The sequence below is a fragment of the Pituophis catenifer genome, unplaced genomic scaffold (assembly GCF_029215685.1).
Source record: "Pituophis catenifer annectens isolate HBS135680 unplaced genomic scaffold, rPitCat1.0.hap2 SCAF_7, whole genome shotgun sequence".
Lineage (NCBI taxonomy): Eukaryota > Metazoa > Chordata > Lepidosauria > Squamata > Colubridae > Pituophis > Pituophis catenifer.
Window position 1 is genome coordinate 33,750,361 of NW_027256887.1, and position 15,790 is coordinate 33,766,150.

Below are 15,790 nucleotides of genomic sequence, written 5' to 3' on the forward strand. Positions count from 1 at the left end.
TACAGCTTGTGCAGAGTATGGCAATGTGGGCAGTTTTGGGGACCCTAAGAATGGCCCGAATGACATCACTGTTCCATGAGCTGCATTGGTTACTGATCTGCTTCCAAGTGCAATTCAAGGTATTGGTGATCACCTTTAAAGTCCTTAATGGCATTGGTCCAGGTTATTTGAGGGATTGTCTCACCCCACTGGGACTGGCCTGTCCACTCATGTCAGCAGAGGAGGCATGCTGTGCAGTGGTGTATTAACCATTAAGCAGACTAAGCACATGCTTAGGGCACCAGGCCCAAAGGGGGCACTGCAAAGTTAAGAAAGAAAAAAAAGCCAATGAAGATTTGTAAAAAAATAATAATGATAAAACTAAACTAAAACATCTTGTGCTTAGGGCACCAGTGAGCCCTAATCCCCCACTGATGCTGTGAGTCCCATCAGCCAATTATTTCAGCTGGTAAATCCAGGAGGAGGCCCTTCTCTGCTGTTGTTTCTGCCCTCTGGAACATCTTGCTCTCCAATGTAAGGTTGGCCCCAATCCTCCTTCCTTTTGTAAGGACCTAAAGACATAGCTTTGCTAGTTGGCTTGGGGACACAGCACAGTGAGGTAGTTGATCGAGTAACAACAGATCCCACCTCCCCTCCCACTCCGCCCCTGACCTCCCCACATGTCCTTGGATTCTAATATTTGGTTTTAATTTATTTATGTTTTAATGTATAGATAAATTTTTATGACTGTAAGTCTCCCAGAGTTACTCTATGGTAAGATGAGCAGCCAATAAAATTTATAAATAAATAAATGAATTTTATAACTAAATCAGATCATCTTTATTACAATCCTAGACTAAGCATAGCTTCCTTGGATAACCTTGTAGTGTTTAGAACTACACTAGGCATTAGGATTACTTTTGTTAAATACAAAAGTATTTAACAAAAGTATTTGATTCTGAGCTCCTATCTTAAATTTGTAGTTATTTGGACTCTTCTGTTTTTGTTGCTTAGATTGATTTTCAAATCACTGGCCCATACTGTATATGTATGTAGAATACTAACAGCATTATTATTTCAGATTATGATAAATAATATTGTACATATAATATGTTCTTTTAATGAGCGCTAACCCTACTTTTCCTCTTTAATCTGAACTCTGAAAAATCCATATATTTTCAACTCTACCAGGGATCAGTTTTGCAATTCACTTTGTACCAAATCAAAGGTTATCTTGGATCTAGATTTCATTTGAAATGGATATAGAACACCACAGAAGATTCCTGTAATAAATATAAGAGCTTTATTTGGATCCAGCCAAGTTTAGCAACTTCAAAGGACCTTCAAAAGTTTGACCTATTTTTTTTTCTGGAGCTTTGAACATTCATATATTGCCTTTCACTTTTCACCTGCTTTAATTTTTAATATTAGATACATTTCCCTTTATTTTTTAAAAAAATATTTTAGATTGAATCATTCTCCTTCCTTTGTAAACCAACAAGAAAGCCAATGTGTTAAATTTATATTTACTGGCTAGCCCATGACTTAGACGTTAATACCTCAGCCTAATATGTAAGTTGTCCAGGTTTGAATCCCAGAAGGGTATGGCTAGCTGACAAGAGCTAAATAGCTTGAAATAAAACTAAACTAGTCTCCCTTTATTTCTTTGTCAGTAAATATACATTTAACACAAAAAATATGTCGTGAAAGCGACTGCCCGCGAAGGTGCCTGGATTGGAGTGAAAGGCGAAAGTGGAAGCAGTATGCTCCATCCCATATTGGGGCAGACTAGGTTGCCCTGATTAAAAAACACTTTAAAAAGCCACTGTTTCTTGGAATGAGAATAAGCTTGTTGCCTTTAATCTACATTCATAATTAATAGAAAGCATTATCAGTTACCAGGCATTATATAAAAGTGTCAGTAAAAAATGGGATGTCCTGTTGATGTTGAATATGGCCAGATTAATATTAACATTGATTTGAAGGCAGTCCTCAAAATTCTACTGGGGGAAAGACTCTAAAGCTCATATAATTTCAGTTGCGATAGTTCTTAAATCTGCTCCATAAGTAGCAATACCTGAATACTTCATACTAAATACCCCATACTTGAAGGCAAGACAAGAAGCAATAGATGAAAACTAATCAAGGAGAGAACCATCCTAGAATTTAGAAGAAATTTCCTGACAGAACAATTAACCAGTGGAATGACTTGCTTCCAGAATTGTGGATGCCCCATCACTAGAGATTTTTAAGAAGAAATCTTTTGAGTAGATCTTACTTCTAAGCATTTGGCTAGTTTATGTTTATAATTATGTTTATAACTCCTCTTGAAATATCAGGCTTGGGTTTATTCTTTTAAGACCTAGCTGGGCCTAAAACATAATTAACAAAAGGTACAATTTGATCTTCTCTTTGATGGTTGCTGATGGTTGTGTAGACCATCCTTTCTGAGCCTGAAGTCATCCAGATAGGTTGAACTTCAATTTTCAGAGTTCTCAGCCATTATAGTTAGCTATGCTGGTGGAAGGAATTGTAATTTGTGGGTGTATGAAAGCTTGTATATGGTTAACCTAGCTATAGAATATGCATGGATAAACACATGTATGCATATATATTATTCATAAGTTTAAAGAAGTATAATAAAATGAAGGATAGCCATTTCAACTATTTAATTATATTATGTAAGATATCAGATATGAAAAACAGATTGCATGAGTGGTCTGAGAGGCACACTTAATGAATGTAGTAATCCAATTCTTTAGAGAACTCCCTGGCCTGGCATGTCATTTGATACCTTTTTTTTTTTTTTTTTGGTCAAGCAAACTCTTTTCATTCTGTCTTTTAATTTTTGTATTTTTGCTGGAACTGTTAATAGTTCAGTCTCTGTTGCTGTTTTAAATTGTTATTTAATCAGTTTATTCTGTTCTATTATTGTATTGTAGTGGGAAACCCACATTACCAATTCAGGAGACAAGACCACAAAGATTGGAGAACACAGGTTTTTATTTGCGCAAAGGTTCAGAGCATTAGAATGACAGATTCTGAACCCAGGGCTACGTCCAAGGTGTACCTTTTATACATTTTGCAATTCTAGCCACACCAGAGGTGTTATGCTTCTGACTCTATTTCCATATATGGGTACTATCTTACACCGTCTATTACTTTCCGTGAACACATCTGGTGACATATTGCTTAATATAAGTTTGTTACAGGAATGATATAGAACATAGGTCATTAAGCTCATCAGTACATTTAACAAGTTCCTTATTTCTGTTCCTTGTATTTTCCTGAGATTTGCAACATAACTTCTACTCCCACGCCAACACTTCTGAGAGCAACATAATACTGTGAATAATACAATACATAGATTAATATGATTTATATTATAAGACCCTCCTGTCTCATTCCCCCCTTTGGAACTCCACCTAAATCCCCTGATTACTGTGGAGTTTCATAAACAGGGAAGTCATCATCCATCAAGCTAAGTTTCTCATACTCCCACCAAGCCATTGCCTGAGCTGTTGCCTTTTTATCCACGAGCAGAGAGAGACTGTTAGAAATTGTATAAACAAAAATGGGGAGAATGCAGGGTAAAATTACACATCCAGCAGCTATTGACCCAATCAATGCCACAATAGCTTGCAGACCCAGCAGTTTAGGGAACCAACCTGAAAAGGCGTCAGCGAAATTAAATCCTTTCCAAGTTTGAACCGGGACGTGGGCTATTTTGACCATTTTATCAGTTATTTCCTTAATGACCTTGCCACTGTCATCGATCTCAATACAGGAATTAGACAAATTAAATTTACCCCTCCTTCCTTGGCTAGGAGGTAATCTAAAACTAAGCGGTTTTGCATGATATACGTTCGAGACTTCACGCTCTCAGCAGCTAATTTGGTGAGGCCTTTCACAGTTTCATTAGTAATTAATTCTACAACAGCCTGTAGCCTAATCAAGCGGTTTAACAGGTAGATGGGGATCCGATACCCATAGGTGCCATCCTCTGCCCAGGTGGCTGGTCCATACACCTCAATGATTCTTTCCGGTGGCCATTCATCATCCTTCCAATGACCTATTTTAACCTTTTCAATCAAGGAAGTGTCAATGGCTGCCCTCTTGGACTGGATGTTTCCAACTTCATCATACACTGGTTCCCTGGCCAAATTCCGAGGACGGAGGTTTACAGGGACCCAAGGAGTACGTAGGAGGTGACACCTTATAGTGGAATTATATGCCAGTATCAAGTCCCTTCATGCTCACAAGGGGGAGATTATTGGAAGAGCAGTTGGGGAGTTTGGTACTTCTATAAACAAAATGCCTACCCGAGGGTAAGGCCACAAAGCATTCAGTACACAGAGGTATCTTGGAGCCCACCACATTCTGCATGTTATGGATCTCCCCCCTTGTGTACTCGAAGGGGTGTCTGGGCTCCTATATTCCCCATGCATTACCTCTGGGTAATTTACAGTGGGAGTAGGGGCAAGCACTCTTTCCATATTCTGACTATCGAGTGCAGCTTGACACCAGTCTAGGGGTTACTCCCTCATTCCCCCCTACTCCTGAGTCTCCGCCCTCTCTTACAAGGCCTACAATACATATAGCTACACAGATTCTGAATGTGGCCACGCAGGGGATTATGGGGATTATGGGAGCGATGGGGTGCTCCCATGTGACACCCCTCCTGCACAAGCTGCACTGGCTCCCAGTGGTCTTCTGGGTGCGCTTCAAGGTGTTGGTTACCACCTTTAAAGCGCTCCATGCCTTAGGGCCTGGGTACTTATCGCCTTCTGCCACCGATAGCCTCCTACCGGCCAGTACGCTCCCACAGAGAGGGACTCCTCAGGGTGCCGTTGGCCAGACAATGTCAGCTGGCGACCCCAAGGGGGAGGGCCTTCTCTGTGGCAGCACCTGTCCTCTGGAACGACCTGCCCCCAGAGATACATAGGATCCCAGATCTCCATGCTTTTCGCCGTGTCCTTAAAACTTTTTTATTTCATGAAGCCGGGCTGGCTTAACTCCACCCACCCACCCACCCTTAGATATTTTTAATTGTTAATTGATTTTAGTTGGGGTGTTTTAAATTTATTGGGTCAAAATTTGTTTAACTCTTTTTTTAAAAAAAAATTAAATTTTTGTATGTGATGTTTTTATTCGTGGCTGTTCACCGCCCTGAGTCCAGTGGGAGAAGGGTGGTATAAAAATCTAATAAAATAAATAAAATAAAGTTGTTCGGTTGTGGGATCGCAATTTCCAGGATAAGTTCCTTTCGTCACCCGTGCATTAGATGTTAGCCTCCAGAGTAACACCTGCAGGGGTTTTCTTCACCTCTCCCGTTGTTGTGGCCCCACCCTCTGAGCCTATCCCATCGGAGGAAGAAAGCTCCGAGCATGAGGAAGAGGAGTCAGCCAGGCCTCCCTCTCCAGGCCCCTCCCCTCTGGCACTGTCTCAGGAGCCGGCCGAGGGAGAGGAGATTAACAGGGAGACAGGTGTCTCGGATGAGAGCAAAGGAGAGACATCATTCCTGGATGCACGCCTCCGAAGGCGTGATAAACGATTGCAGCAGCTCAGGAGGCGTGCTAGGGATTAGAACTGAGTCACTGGACCACACCCCAGAGACTATATAATAGAGGGTGGTGGCCAGTGATCCTTGTGACGAACAAAAATAAACCTTGGATAGTCACTAAAGCCTTGTCCGAAACTACTGAGAGGAATATTTATTTTTGTTGGACTCTTGTACGCTGAGTATATTATCTTTCTGTTTCTGTGGAAATAAAGCACTTGGCAGACGGTGTGTATATCGCTGCCAAGTTGGAGATAAAGACCTGGGTATGTGCCAAGTGCTTCCTTAACCCTCGGCTGGCTGTGTTTGTGTGTGTGTGTGGACGGGGACAGATCACCCGTTCGTAGAGGGACAGCTCCCGGAGTGTCACCAGAAAGGGAGAGGTTCCCTCTTGTCCTTTGAAGAGTTAGTTTCAGTGATTGAACCGAGTTGCCTCCGACTTTCCACTGGGTTGGGGCAGCCACTTTAACTTGGGACCAATTGATCCAGGATTTGATTTCAGCTACCTTAACAGCAAGGGGAGAACACATAACAACAGTATACGGTCCTTTCCACTTTGGGCTTAAAGTTTCCCTCTTCCAATCCTTTACCCAGACCTCCTGTCTGGGAGATATGTTATGGGTAGAGGTCACCAATACCTGGGGTTTACAGATCAACACATATTGCTGCAATCTCTGGACTACCGTGTTAAGTGTTTGTAATTGTTTCAATTTTATTGTGTCTGCAATGTAGCCTGTGCTTTGGATATTGGACCTAATTAGATTTGGGACCGTCCCGTATAACAATTTGAAAGGTGACACGAACAGACCTTTCCGGGGGGCACACTGTACAGCCACCAGAGCCATGCTTAAGGCATTGGGCCACTTTAGATGAGTTTCTTGGCATATTTTAGCCAGTTTTTCCTTAATACTTAACTACTTAACTACTGCAATGCTCTCTACATGGGGCTCCTCTTGGGGTGCACCCGGAGGCTCCAGTTGGTCCAGAATGCGGCCGTGCGGGGGATTATGGGAGCGATGGGACGCTCCCATGTGACACCTCTCCTGCGTGAGCTGCACTGGCTTCCTGTGGTCTTCCGGGTGCGCTTCAAGGTGTTGGTGACCACCTTTAAAGCGCTCCATGGCTCAGGGCCGGGGTATCTATGAGACCGCCTTCTGCCGCCAATAGCCTCCCACCGGCCAGTTCACTCGCACAGAGAGGGCCTCCTCAGGGTGCCGTCGGCCAGACAATGTCGGCTGGCAACCCCCAGGGGGAGAGCCTTCTCTGTGGCCTCTGGAACGACCTACCCCCAGAGATACGCATGATACCAGACGTCCGGACTTTTCGTCGGGCCCTGAAAACACATCTATTTCATCTAGCCGGGCTGGCTTGATCCCATCCTTTCAGTTTTAATTTGAAATTGGTTTTAACTGGGTTGTTTTAAATTGAGGGCCGGAATTATTTAATGTCTTTTAAACTGTTTTTTAAATTTTATATGTTATGTTTTATCTCGGCTGTTCACTGCCCTGAGTCCTGTTGGAGAAGGGCGGTATAAAAATCAAATAAATAAATAAATAAATAAATAAATAAATAAATAAATAAATAAATAAATAAATAAATAAATAATAAATAAATAAATAAATAAATAAATAAATAAATGTCCGATTACAGTGTTCCACAGCACCTTGGCAACCTCTATGGCCTTCTTAGTCCTTAGTCCACTCAGGCCATCCAGTATATGTGCAAATAGGAACTAACATTGCACGATATGGAGCTGATCTTGGCATATCTGTAAAATCAATCATCAGGGAATCAAAAGAATAACTTCCTGTGGGTTGATGTCCTTCAGGCGGTTGGGGCCCTTGTCTGGGATTGTTGGCTGCACAGATTTCACATCTCATATAGACATTGGCATCAATGCTGTGTATTTTATTGATGTATACTTCTCGTAGCAGGGCCTTGGCCAATGCAGTCTTTCCCAAATATAATTGCTTATGGACTTATCGCACAGCATCCCATGCCATGGGTCCTGGGACCAAAATGCGCTGGTCGGGAAGAATCCACCATCCATCTTCCAATGTCGCCTCAAGTTCCTTAGCTTGTTGCAATTCCTCCTTAGAATAATTAGATCTAATTTGTTCATCTGGGACCCATAGAGTTAAACACAGGGGTGAAATGCTCCCGGTTCGGACCGGCTCGGGCAGGGAGGTAGCGATGGCGGTCGGCAGTTCGGAGAACTGGTAGCAAAAATCCCTGCCCCCACCCCCCATGCCCAGCTGAGCCACGCGATCATCAGAGCCTTTTTTTCCTTTTAAATGGCTCTGACGATCCAAGCTCTGACGATCCCAGCTGAGTTGCCTGCTAATCAGGCAACTCAGCTTGGATTGTCAGACCCATTTAAAAGAAAAAAGTTTCTTTTTTTCTCCCCTCCCCCAGCCTCCAGCTTGCTTACCTTAGCTGCTGGTCGCTGTAATACCTGCAATCCATTGCATCAGCAAGCAACTGAATCTCCCTGCCTGCAATCAAGCTCATCGGTGAGCAGCTCTATCTGCAACTTTAAGACTTGTGGACTTCAACTCCCAGCAAAGCTGCCTGAGGAATTCTGGGAGTTGAAGTCCACAAGTCTTAAAGTTGCCAAGGTTGGAGACCCCTGTTCTATTGGGTAAGTTTTTTTCCCCTTTGGGAGCTTTAAAAAAATAGTTAATTGGGGTTTTTTTTAGTTGTTCTTTTTTTAGACCTAGCCATTTAAAGTTTAGGAAGTTTTAAATTTAGCTGCTTTTATATAAAAATAAAAATAAAATAAAATAATATTTGTGCAGCTTTCTGAGATTTTGTGTGTTTCTGTAGTGTTTCACTCTAACTACACAAACACACAAAATCTCACAAAGCTGTATGTGGAATTTTGTGTGTGTAAAGTGTGAAAGTTGTTTTTTGGGGGACTTTTTGTGGCTGTGTGAGGTTCCTGCTTGTTGCAGGGGCCATTTTGGGTCTAGCACAGCTTCTCCTACATTGTGGGTGAGCCAGTTGTGTTGTGTTGTATTTTGTAGGTTAAAAGGGGGCAAAGAACTGACATTCGAGCATTTTCAGGCACTGTTGGATCAATAGGAGTATACATTTGGTATGCCTCCAGCAACCGAGTATAAAAAGCTTCCGGACTCTGAGTGGCTTCTTGCATCACCAGGGAAGGCTTGGACAGGTTAGCAGCTGGTTTTCCTGCTGCACAGGCTGCCCGCACCACCAAATGTTGATAGTCCTGAATTGCCCGTAATTGGCCATTTGGACACTACAAGGGATCCTTCATAGGGAAGCTTTCCTCGACATATGCTTCAAGAGTGCGGCCTTGGGGTAGATCAGGCTTCACTATCTTTGATACTGCAATCCTAATCTTTTCCCTTTCGGGGTGGCAAGGTGCGTGAGACTAGGAGCCTACATTGCTCAACTTTGCATTTCTGGATCCAAAGCGGAGGTCTTTGAAGTAAGCTGAGCCACACATTAATGCAGGGGGCTTTGTCTGGGTGCCCTAATGTGGGGTGGAACACTATCTGATGTACCTTTAAAGCTATGGAGGGGTCAAACGTTCCCCAGTCTGGCCAGCCGACATTAAAGGTTGGCCATTCCCCCTCACAGAAAACCCATAACTTATGCCTGCTCCACTTAATGCTGTAGTCTTGAGTCATAAAACCAATCTTAAAATGCTGTAACATACACTCTAATGGAGTGAGGGGCACACTTCCTCCCTCTCTCATGTTCCTCCCGGGGCACCAGACAAGACAGATGAGGAAAAGGGATCAGAGGAAGGTAAGGTGTCCTTCCTCTTGGGACAACATGAAGGGATTCATTTCACTTTCTCACGTTTGACCCAGGGAGCCGGATGAGCACGGTCTCCAATGGGAACTGCGAATGCCAGTCACTTTCCTACTGGCCCAGGGTGCTGGACACTCAACAGTCACCTTTGGGAAACGCAGTAGCCTTTCACTCTCAATCACTCACCACATTCCAGCCCCCTTCTACCCAAAGAGAGGGTGATCAGTCCTTTCCTCCATCCCTGGTATACGGGGAGGGATAATTACCTCTTTTTGCCTTCCCCAATATTTGCCTGCAAGACTTTTCCTTCACCGGCCAGCTGCAGACTGGCCTGGTCTCCTTCCCTTCACAGGTGGTTCTTGGAGGTGTCAACTGCCACTGCCGGAGTCCTGCGTCACCGGGAAGTCCCTCTGAATGAATGGTCCGATGGCACCTGGGAAGTTCCCCCTAACTGAACAGAGTCCCCGGCAGAGGGGTGACCCTCCAGAGAGTCATAAATTCGACCCGTTGTCTCCTGGCTGGCCCGCCAGAAATGTAGTGGGAAAACCCACATTACCAATTCAGGAGACAAGACCACAAAGATTGGAGAACACAGGTTTTTATTTGTGCAAAGGTTCAGAGCATTAGAATGACAGATTCTGAACCCAGGGCTACGCCCAAGGTGTACCTTTTATACATTTTGCAATTCTAGCCACGCCAGAGGCATTATGCTTCTGACTCTATTTCCATATATGGGAACTATCTTACACTGTCTGTTACTTTCCGTGAACACATCTGGTGACATATTGCTTAATATAAGTTCGTTACAGGAATGATATAGAACATAGGTCATTAAGCTCATCAGTACATTTAACAAGTTCCTTATTTCTGTTCCTTGTACTTTCCTGAGATTTGCAACATAACTTCTACTCCCATGTCAACACTTCTGAGAGCAACATAATACTGTGAATAATACAATACACATAGATAAATATGATTTATAGTATAAGACCCTCCTGTTTCAGTATGGCAACTTAAGTTGTGGGTTTTGAGTTACTGTCTACAATAGTTTAAAGAAAAGACATACTCATAAAAATTAAGATAAATTAGTCTGTATTTCTATATATTTCTGTGAAAAGTTTAGCATCTTTTTCATGTACTGTATGATTTGTATTGGCTTTTTAAAATATAAAATACAAAGAAAAATAAAAAAAAGTACTGGAAAACTAAGAAGAGGGGCGGGAAAGATATAGTATAAAGGGAGAAAAGGAAAGAAAAAGACACCAAAGGTTTAGCATCTTTTAAATCACTGCTTAAAACTTGTGAAATCATTCCAATCTTATTCAAAGATCATGTTTCTCCAGATGATATTTGGTTGCCATTATTCAGCATTAATCATTTGAGTAAAACTGATGAGGAAATTAATTAACCTAGATTATTATTTGTAGCCCATCTCTGCTCTACTGAATAAAACTGAGTGACTTCAACTTAGCACGGACCCCCAAAAGCATATACTGTAAAGTCATGTTTAACATAGTTAAACCCCCAGACTTATTGTTATGGGGGATTTTAACCTGCCATCCGCTGGTGAGATGTCGGAGACGGCTCGGGAGTTCATGGCTTCCATGACGGCCATGGACCTGACCCAGGTAGTTCAAGGCCCCACCCACTTGGGGAATCACACTCTGGACTTGATTTTTGTCTCTGATCAGTAGCTGAATGATCTAAGAATAGGGGATATAGACATCAAGCCCTTGTCATGGTCTGATCATTCTCTCCTTCACATGGACTTTCAAATCACTTCCACCCACCGCAGGGAGACGGAACCAACCAAATGGTTCCGTCCCAGGCGCCTGATGGACCCCGAAAAGTTCCTGATGGAGCTTGGGCCATTTCCTGAGACTCTGGCTCACAACTCAACTGAGGACCTGGTGGTCGCCTGGGACAGGGCGACTACTGGGGCCTTGGACCGTGTCGTGCCTTTGCGGCCTCTGACCCGATGCCGATCTCATCTAGCTCCTTGGTTTTCCAAGGAGCTGAGAGAGATGAAGCATCGGAAAAGACGCCTGGAGAGCGATTGGAGGACAAGCTGATCTGAATCTGACTGAACACAGGTGAGATCTTATATTAAGACCTACCTAGTGGCGATAAGAGCGGCGAAGTCCGCCCAGCCGCGCTGTTTAGGGTGACCCGCTCCCTACTTCAGGTGGGGGTACGCGAAGATCCCTTAAAGGGTCGAGCTGAGGATTTTGTACAATTCCTGCATGATAAAGTCACTCAGATTCGGGAAGGCCTGGACTCCGATTGGGTAGATCCAGGGGAGGAGACGGGGGCAGGTCTTGAGAGCGTTATCTGGGAAGAGTTTGACTCTGTGACTCCTGAGGACGTGGACAGGATTCTGGGCAAGCTTAACGCTGCCACATGTTTATTGGACCCGTGTCCCTCCTGGTTGGTACTGGCCTCCCGGGAGGTTACACGAGTCTGGCTCCAGGGGATTATAAATGCTTCTCTGAGTGAGGGTGTCTTTCCTGCCACCTTGAAAGAGGCAGTTGTGAAGCCCCTCCTCAAGAAGCCTTCCCTGGACCTGGCTATATTATCAAACTATCGTCCAGTCTCCAATCTTCGCTTTGTTGCGAAGGTTGTTGAGAGTGTGGTGGCGCGACAACTACCCCAATACCTAGATGAAGTTGTCTATCTGGATCCGTTCCAGTCGGGCTTCAGGTCACGATACAGCACAGAAACGGCATTGGTCGCGTTGGTGGATGATCTCTGGAGGGCTCGGGACAGAGGTTACTCCTCTATCCTGGTCCTATTAGATCTCTCAGCGGCTTTTGATACCATCAATCATGATATCTTACTGCACCGGCTGGAGGGGTTAGGAATAGGGGGCACCGTGCTTCAGTGGTTCTCCTCCTTCCTCTCTGACCGTTCGCAGTTTGTGTTGGCAGGGGGGCAGAGGTCGACCTCGAGGCACCTTATTTGTGGGGTGCTGCAAGGGTCAGTCCTCTCACCCCTTCTGTTCAACATTTATGTAAAACCGCTAGGCGAGATCATCCGTGGTTTCGGGGTGAGTGTTCATCAGTATGCTGATGACACACAGCTATACATCTCCACCACAGACCACCCCAATGATGCCCTTGCTGTGATGTCCCGTTGCCTGGAGGCCATGCAGATCTGGATGGGGAGAAACAAGCTCAGACTCAACCCCTCCAAGACCGAGTGGCTGTGGCTTCCGGCGTCCCAGTATAGTCAGCTGGTACCATCACTGACAATAGGAGATGAGATCTTGCTCCCCACAGAGAGGGCCCGCAACTTGGGTGTCCTCCTGGATTCATGGCTATCTTTAGAAGATCATTTGACGGCCGTGGCCAGGGGTGCATTTTATCAGGTTCGTCTGATCCGCCAGTTGCGTCCCTTTCTGGATCGGGACGCCTTGCGCACGGTCACTCATGCCCTAGTTACCTCCCGTATGGACTACTGTAATGCTCTCTACATGGGGCTTCCCTTGAAAAGCACCCAGAGGCTCCAACTGGTCCAGAATGTAGCTGCGCAGGGGATTATGGGTGCAGCTCGTTACGCCCATGTAACACCTCTCCTACGCAAGCTGCACTGGCTCCCGGTGGTCTTCCGGGTGCGATTCAAGGTGTTAGTTATCACCTTTAAAGCGCTCCATGGCTTAGGACCTGGGTACCTACGAGACCGTCTTTTGCCACCAATAGCCTCCCACCGACCAGTTCGTTCTCACAGGGAGGGACTACTCAGGGTACCGTCAGTCAAATTATGCCGACTGGCGACTCCCAGGGGGAGGGCCTTCTCTGTGAGGGCTCCAACCCTTTGGAATGAACTGCCCCCGGAGATACGGAATATCTCTGATCTCCGTGCTTTCCGCCGTGCCCTCAAGACCCTGATGTTCCAACAAGCGGGGCTAAACATATGAACATGTGAATGATTTTTTTAAATGTTATCTAATTCTGGATTTTATTTAATTGACCAAACTAAGTAATAATTTTAATTAGCAATTTTATGATATTTGTGTGTCTATATTTTTCTTGGCTGTACACCACCTTGAGTTCTACGGGAGAAAGGCGGTATAGAAATATAATAAATAAATAAAATAAAACATAGTGTAAATCAAATTGGAGAGCATGGGGTTGACAAGGATAGAGAGCAGAAGCTGGAATAGTGGTATGAAAAAGGAAAAAGATGAGGAAAAAGAAGATTAACTTCAGAGTTAACTCCATATCTGTTAAAGTTAACATTCAAGAGTAATTAGTATAACATAATTGCCTAATTTGGAGTTTCTCAACCTTAACAACTTTCAGGTGTGGACTTGAACTCCCAGAATTCCCTAAGCAGCTATTCCCCATCTAATCTGTTGCTTGAACATGCAGGTCTACAGTCTTTCATGATTTGAACTTCTGAATTCCATTTTTAAAACAATACATATTATAGTGCTTGATGACTACTGTGTTTCCCCAAAAATAAGACCTCCCTGGATAATAAGCCCAATCAGGCTTTTGAGCACATGCACTAAAATAAGCCCTCCCTGAAAATATTTAAATGCACGCCCAGCTGGTCCCCGCCATTTCCTCTGGTTAGGGTTAGGGAGACAAATCAAGTAAGATGGCAAGAGGAGCCCTGTCTTGCTCCATGTACCCCAAAATAATAAGACCTCCCTGAAAATAAGGCCAAGCATTTATTTCAGAGTTCAAAAAAGATAAGACAGGGTCTTATTTTCAGGAAAACATGGTAGTAACAATGCACAAATAACCTATAAAGATAATATATAGGCGTCATACATAGCTTTTATTTTTCAGAACCTATTTTAAAATATTAAAAGGCAGCTTTTCCATGATGTGATCTGCACTGCAGCGCAGAATTATTTAATCTACAGGCCACCTAGATGTTCCTATAAGAATTTTATTTCTAGGTTCACATTTCCAAATGATTAACTACAAGGCTAAATTGTAAAATGTATTCAGTCACAGATCTACTGTTATGAAGCATTTAATTAAAACTTCATTGTGAAATTAATTGGAAAGGCTCACATCTTATTTTTCCTTCTGACTATGCATGTACTATTTGTTGTAGTTGTAAACAGGGATTTTCTAATTATTATCCTTTTCTTTCTGCCGCAGGCAAATGGTTTAATTATGGGATTATATTTCTCGTTTTAATCTTGGATCTGAATATGTGGAAGAATCAAATATTTTACAAGCCACATGAATATGGTCAATATATTGGTCCTGGACAGAAAATTTATACTGTGGAAGACTTAGAAAGCTTAAAGGACCTCAATAGAACCAAACTTTCTTGGGAGTGGCGGTCAAACAACACAAATCCTTTGACCAACAGAACCTATACTGAAGATGATATGTTTCTACATAGCCGATACATTGATGCAAGCCTAGATGTCAAATGCTTGTCCTTCATTCCATCTTTATTAGCATTTGCTTTGTTTGGATTCTTCATCTGGTTCTTTGGGCGTTTTCACAAAACTGATCAAGGCATGGAAAATCTTGACAAATCATACACACAAATGAAAAGGAAATCACCATCTGATATGGGAATGACACGAGAGAACACACAAATTTTAGCTGAGGAGCCTTTAGGCTCTGAAGATCCCCATTTGATATGTATCAAGTCTGACTTGAGTGAAATTGTCTTTAATTCCTCACTCTTAACATCTGAAAATCTTAGCTCCCATCTAGATGATCAGCCAAGTCCATTGCAACCAATAAGGGAGTCGACAGTACCAAAGAATAATCCTTTACTTAATAAGTAACAACACCCCTCTTGGAAACAGTAAAACGAATAAATATTGTGAGATTTTACTGAGTTTTTTTTGTAAGTGGCAGTTCACATAATCTTTAGAACAGAAGAAATACACCAATGGTGCTGAACACACTTTTTTTTCTATGGCATTGTTTTCCACTTATATTATAATGTCTGTGCCTACTGTATTATAGTAAACATTCCTTTATAGATTGCTTCTAATAATTGCAATAGTGAACTAGATGATTCCTTGCAAGTACAAAATGCTGCTTTGATAGTGCCTTCAAACCTTTAATTCAAGCATATGTGGGTCTCCTTATTAGGTATTCAAACATTGTTTCAAACAAAATGATTTAGAACTTGGCCAGAGAATATTTATCCTTCAACTGAACACGATGGTTTCATTCCCAGACCTTTTTCCTTATCTTTAGATAATAAAGACATTGTGCAGCAGCAGAGCAGACTGTTTTCTGTAGTGATGGCGAAACCTTTGGAAGATGCCATGTATCTAACAGACTATAGAAGGTCACTAGATGGGGAAAGGTTTGTAGCATAAAAAGATGTAAATTCTTAAAAAGGAAACCCAAAGGTACTTTTTTTCAAGAGGCAACTGAAGCTTCTTGGATGAGAAGCGAAACATCTTCAAAGAAAAACAAGGAAATCCAGTTGCCTCTTGAAAAAAACACCTTTGGGACAATCATGACCTGGATGACT

General features: G+C 43.0%; 1 protein-coding gene across 1 annotated transcript in view; it reads left to right on the forward strand.

The window, feature by feature from the left end:
- TMEM117 (transmembrane protein 117) overlaps positions 1-15,086 on the forward strand; it is a 473,220-nt gene extending 458,134 nt beyond the window's left edge. The window contains exon 8 of the mRNA XM_070947874.1: positions 14,440-15,086. Within this exon, the coding sequence (XP_070803975.1) occupies positions 14,440-15,086 (647 nt within the window). The remainder of the gene's footprint in view (positions 1-14,439) is intronic.
- Positions 15,087-15,790: the final 704 nt, after the last annotated feature.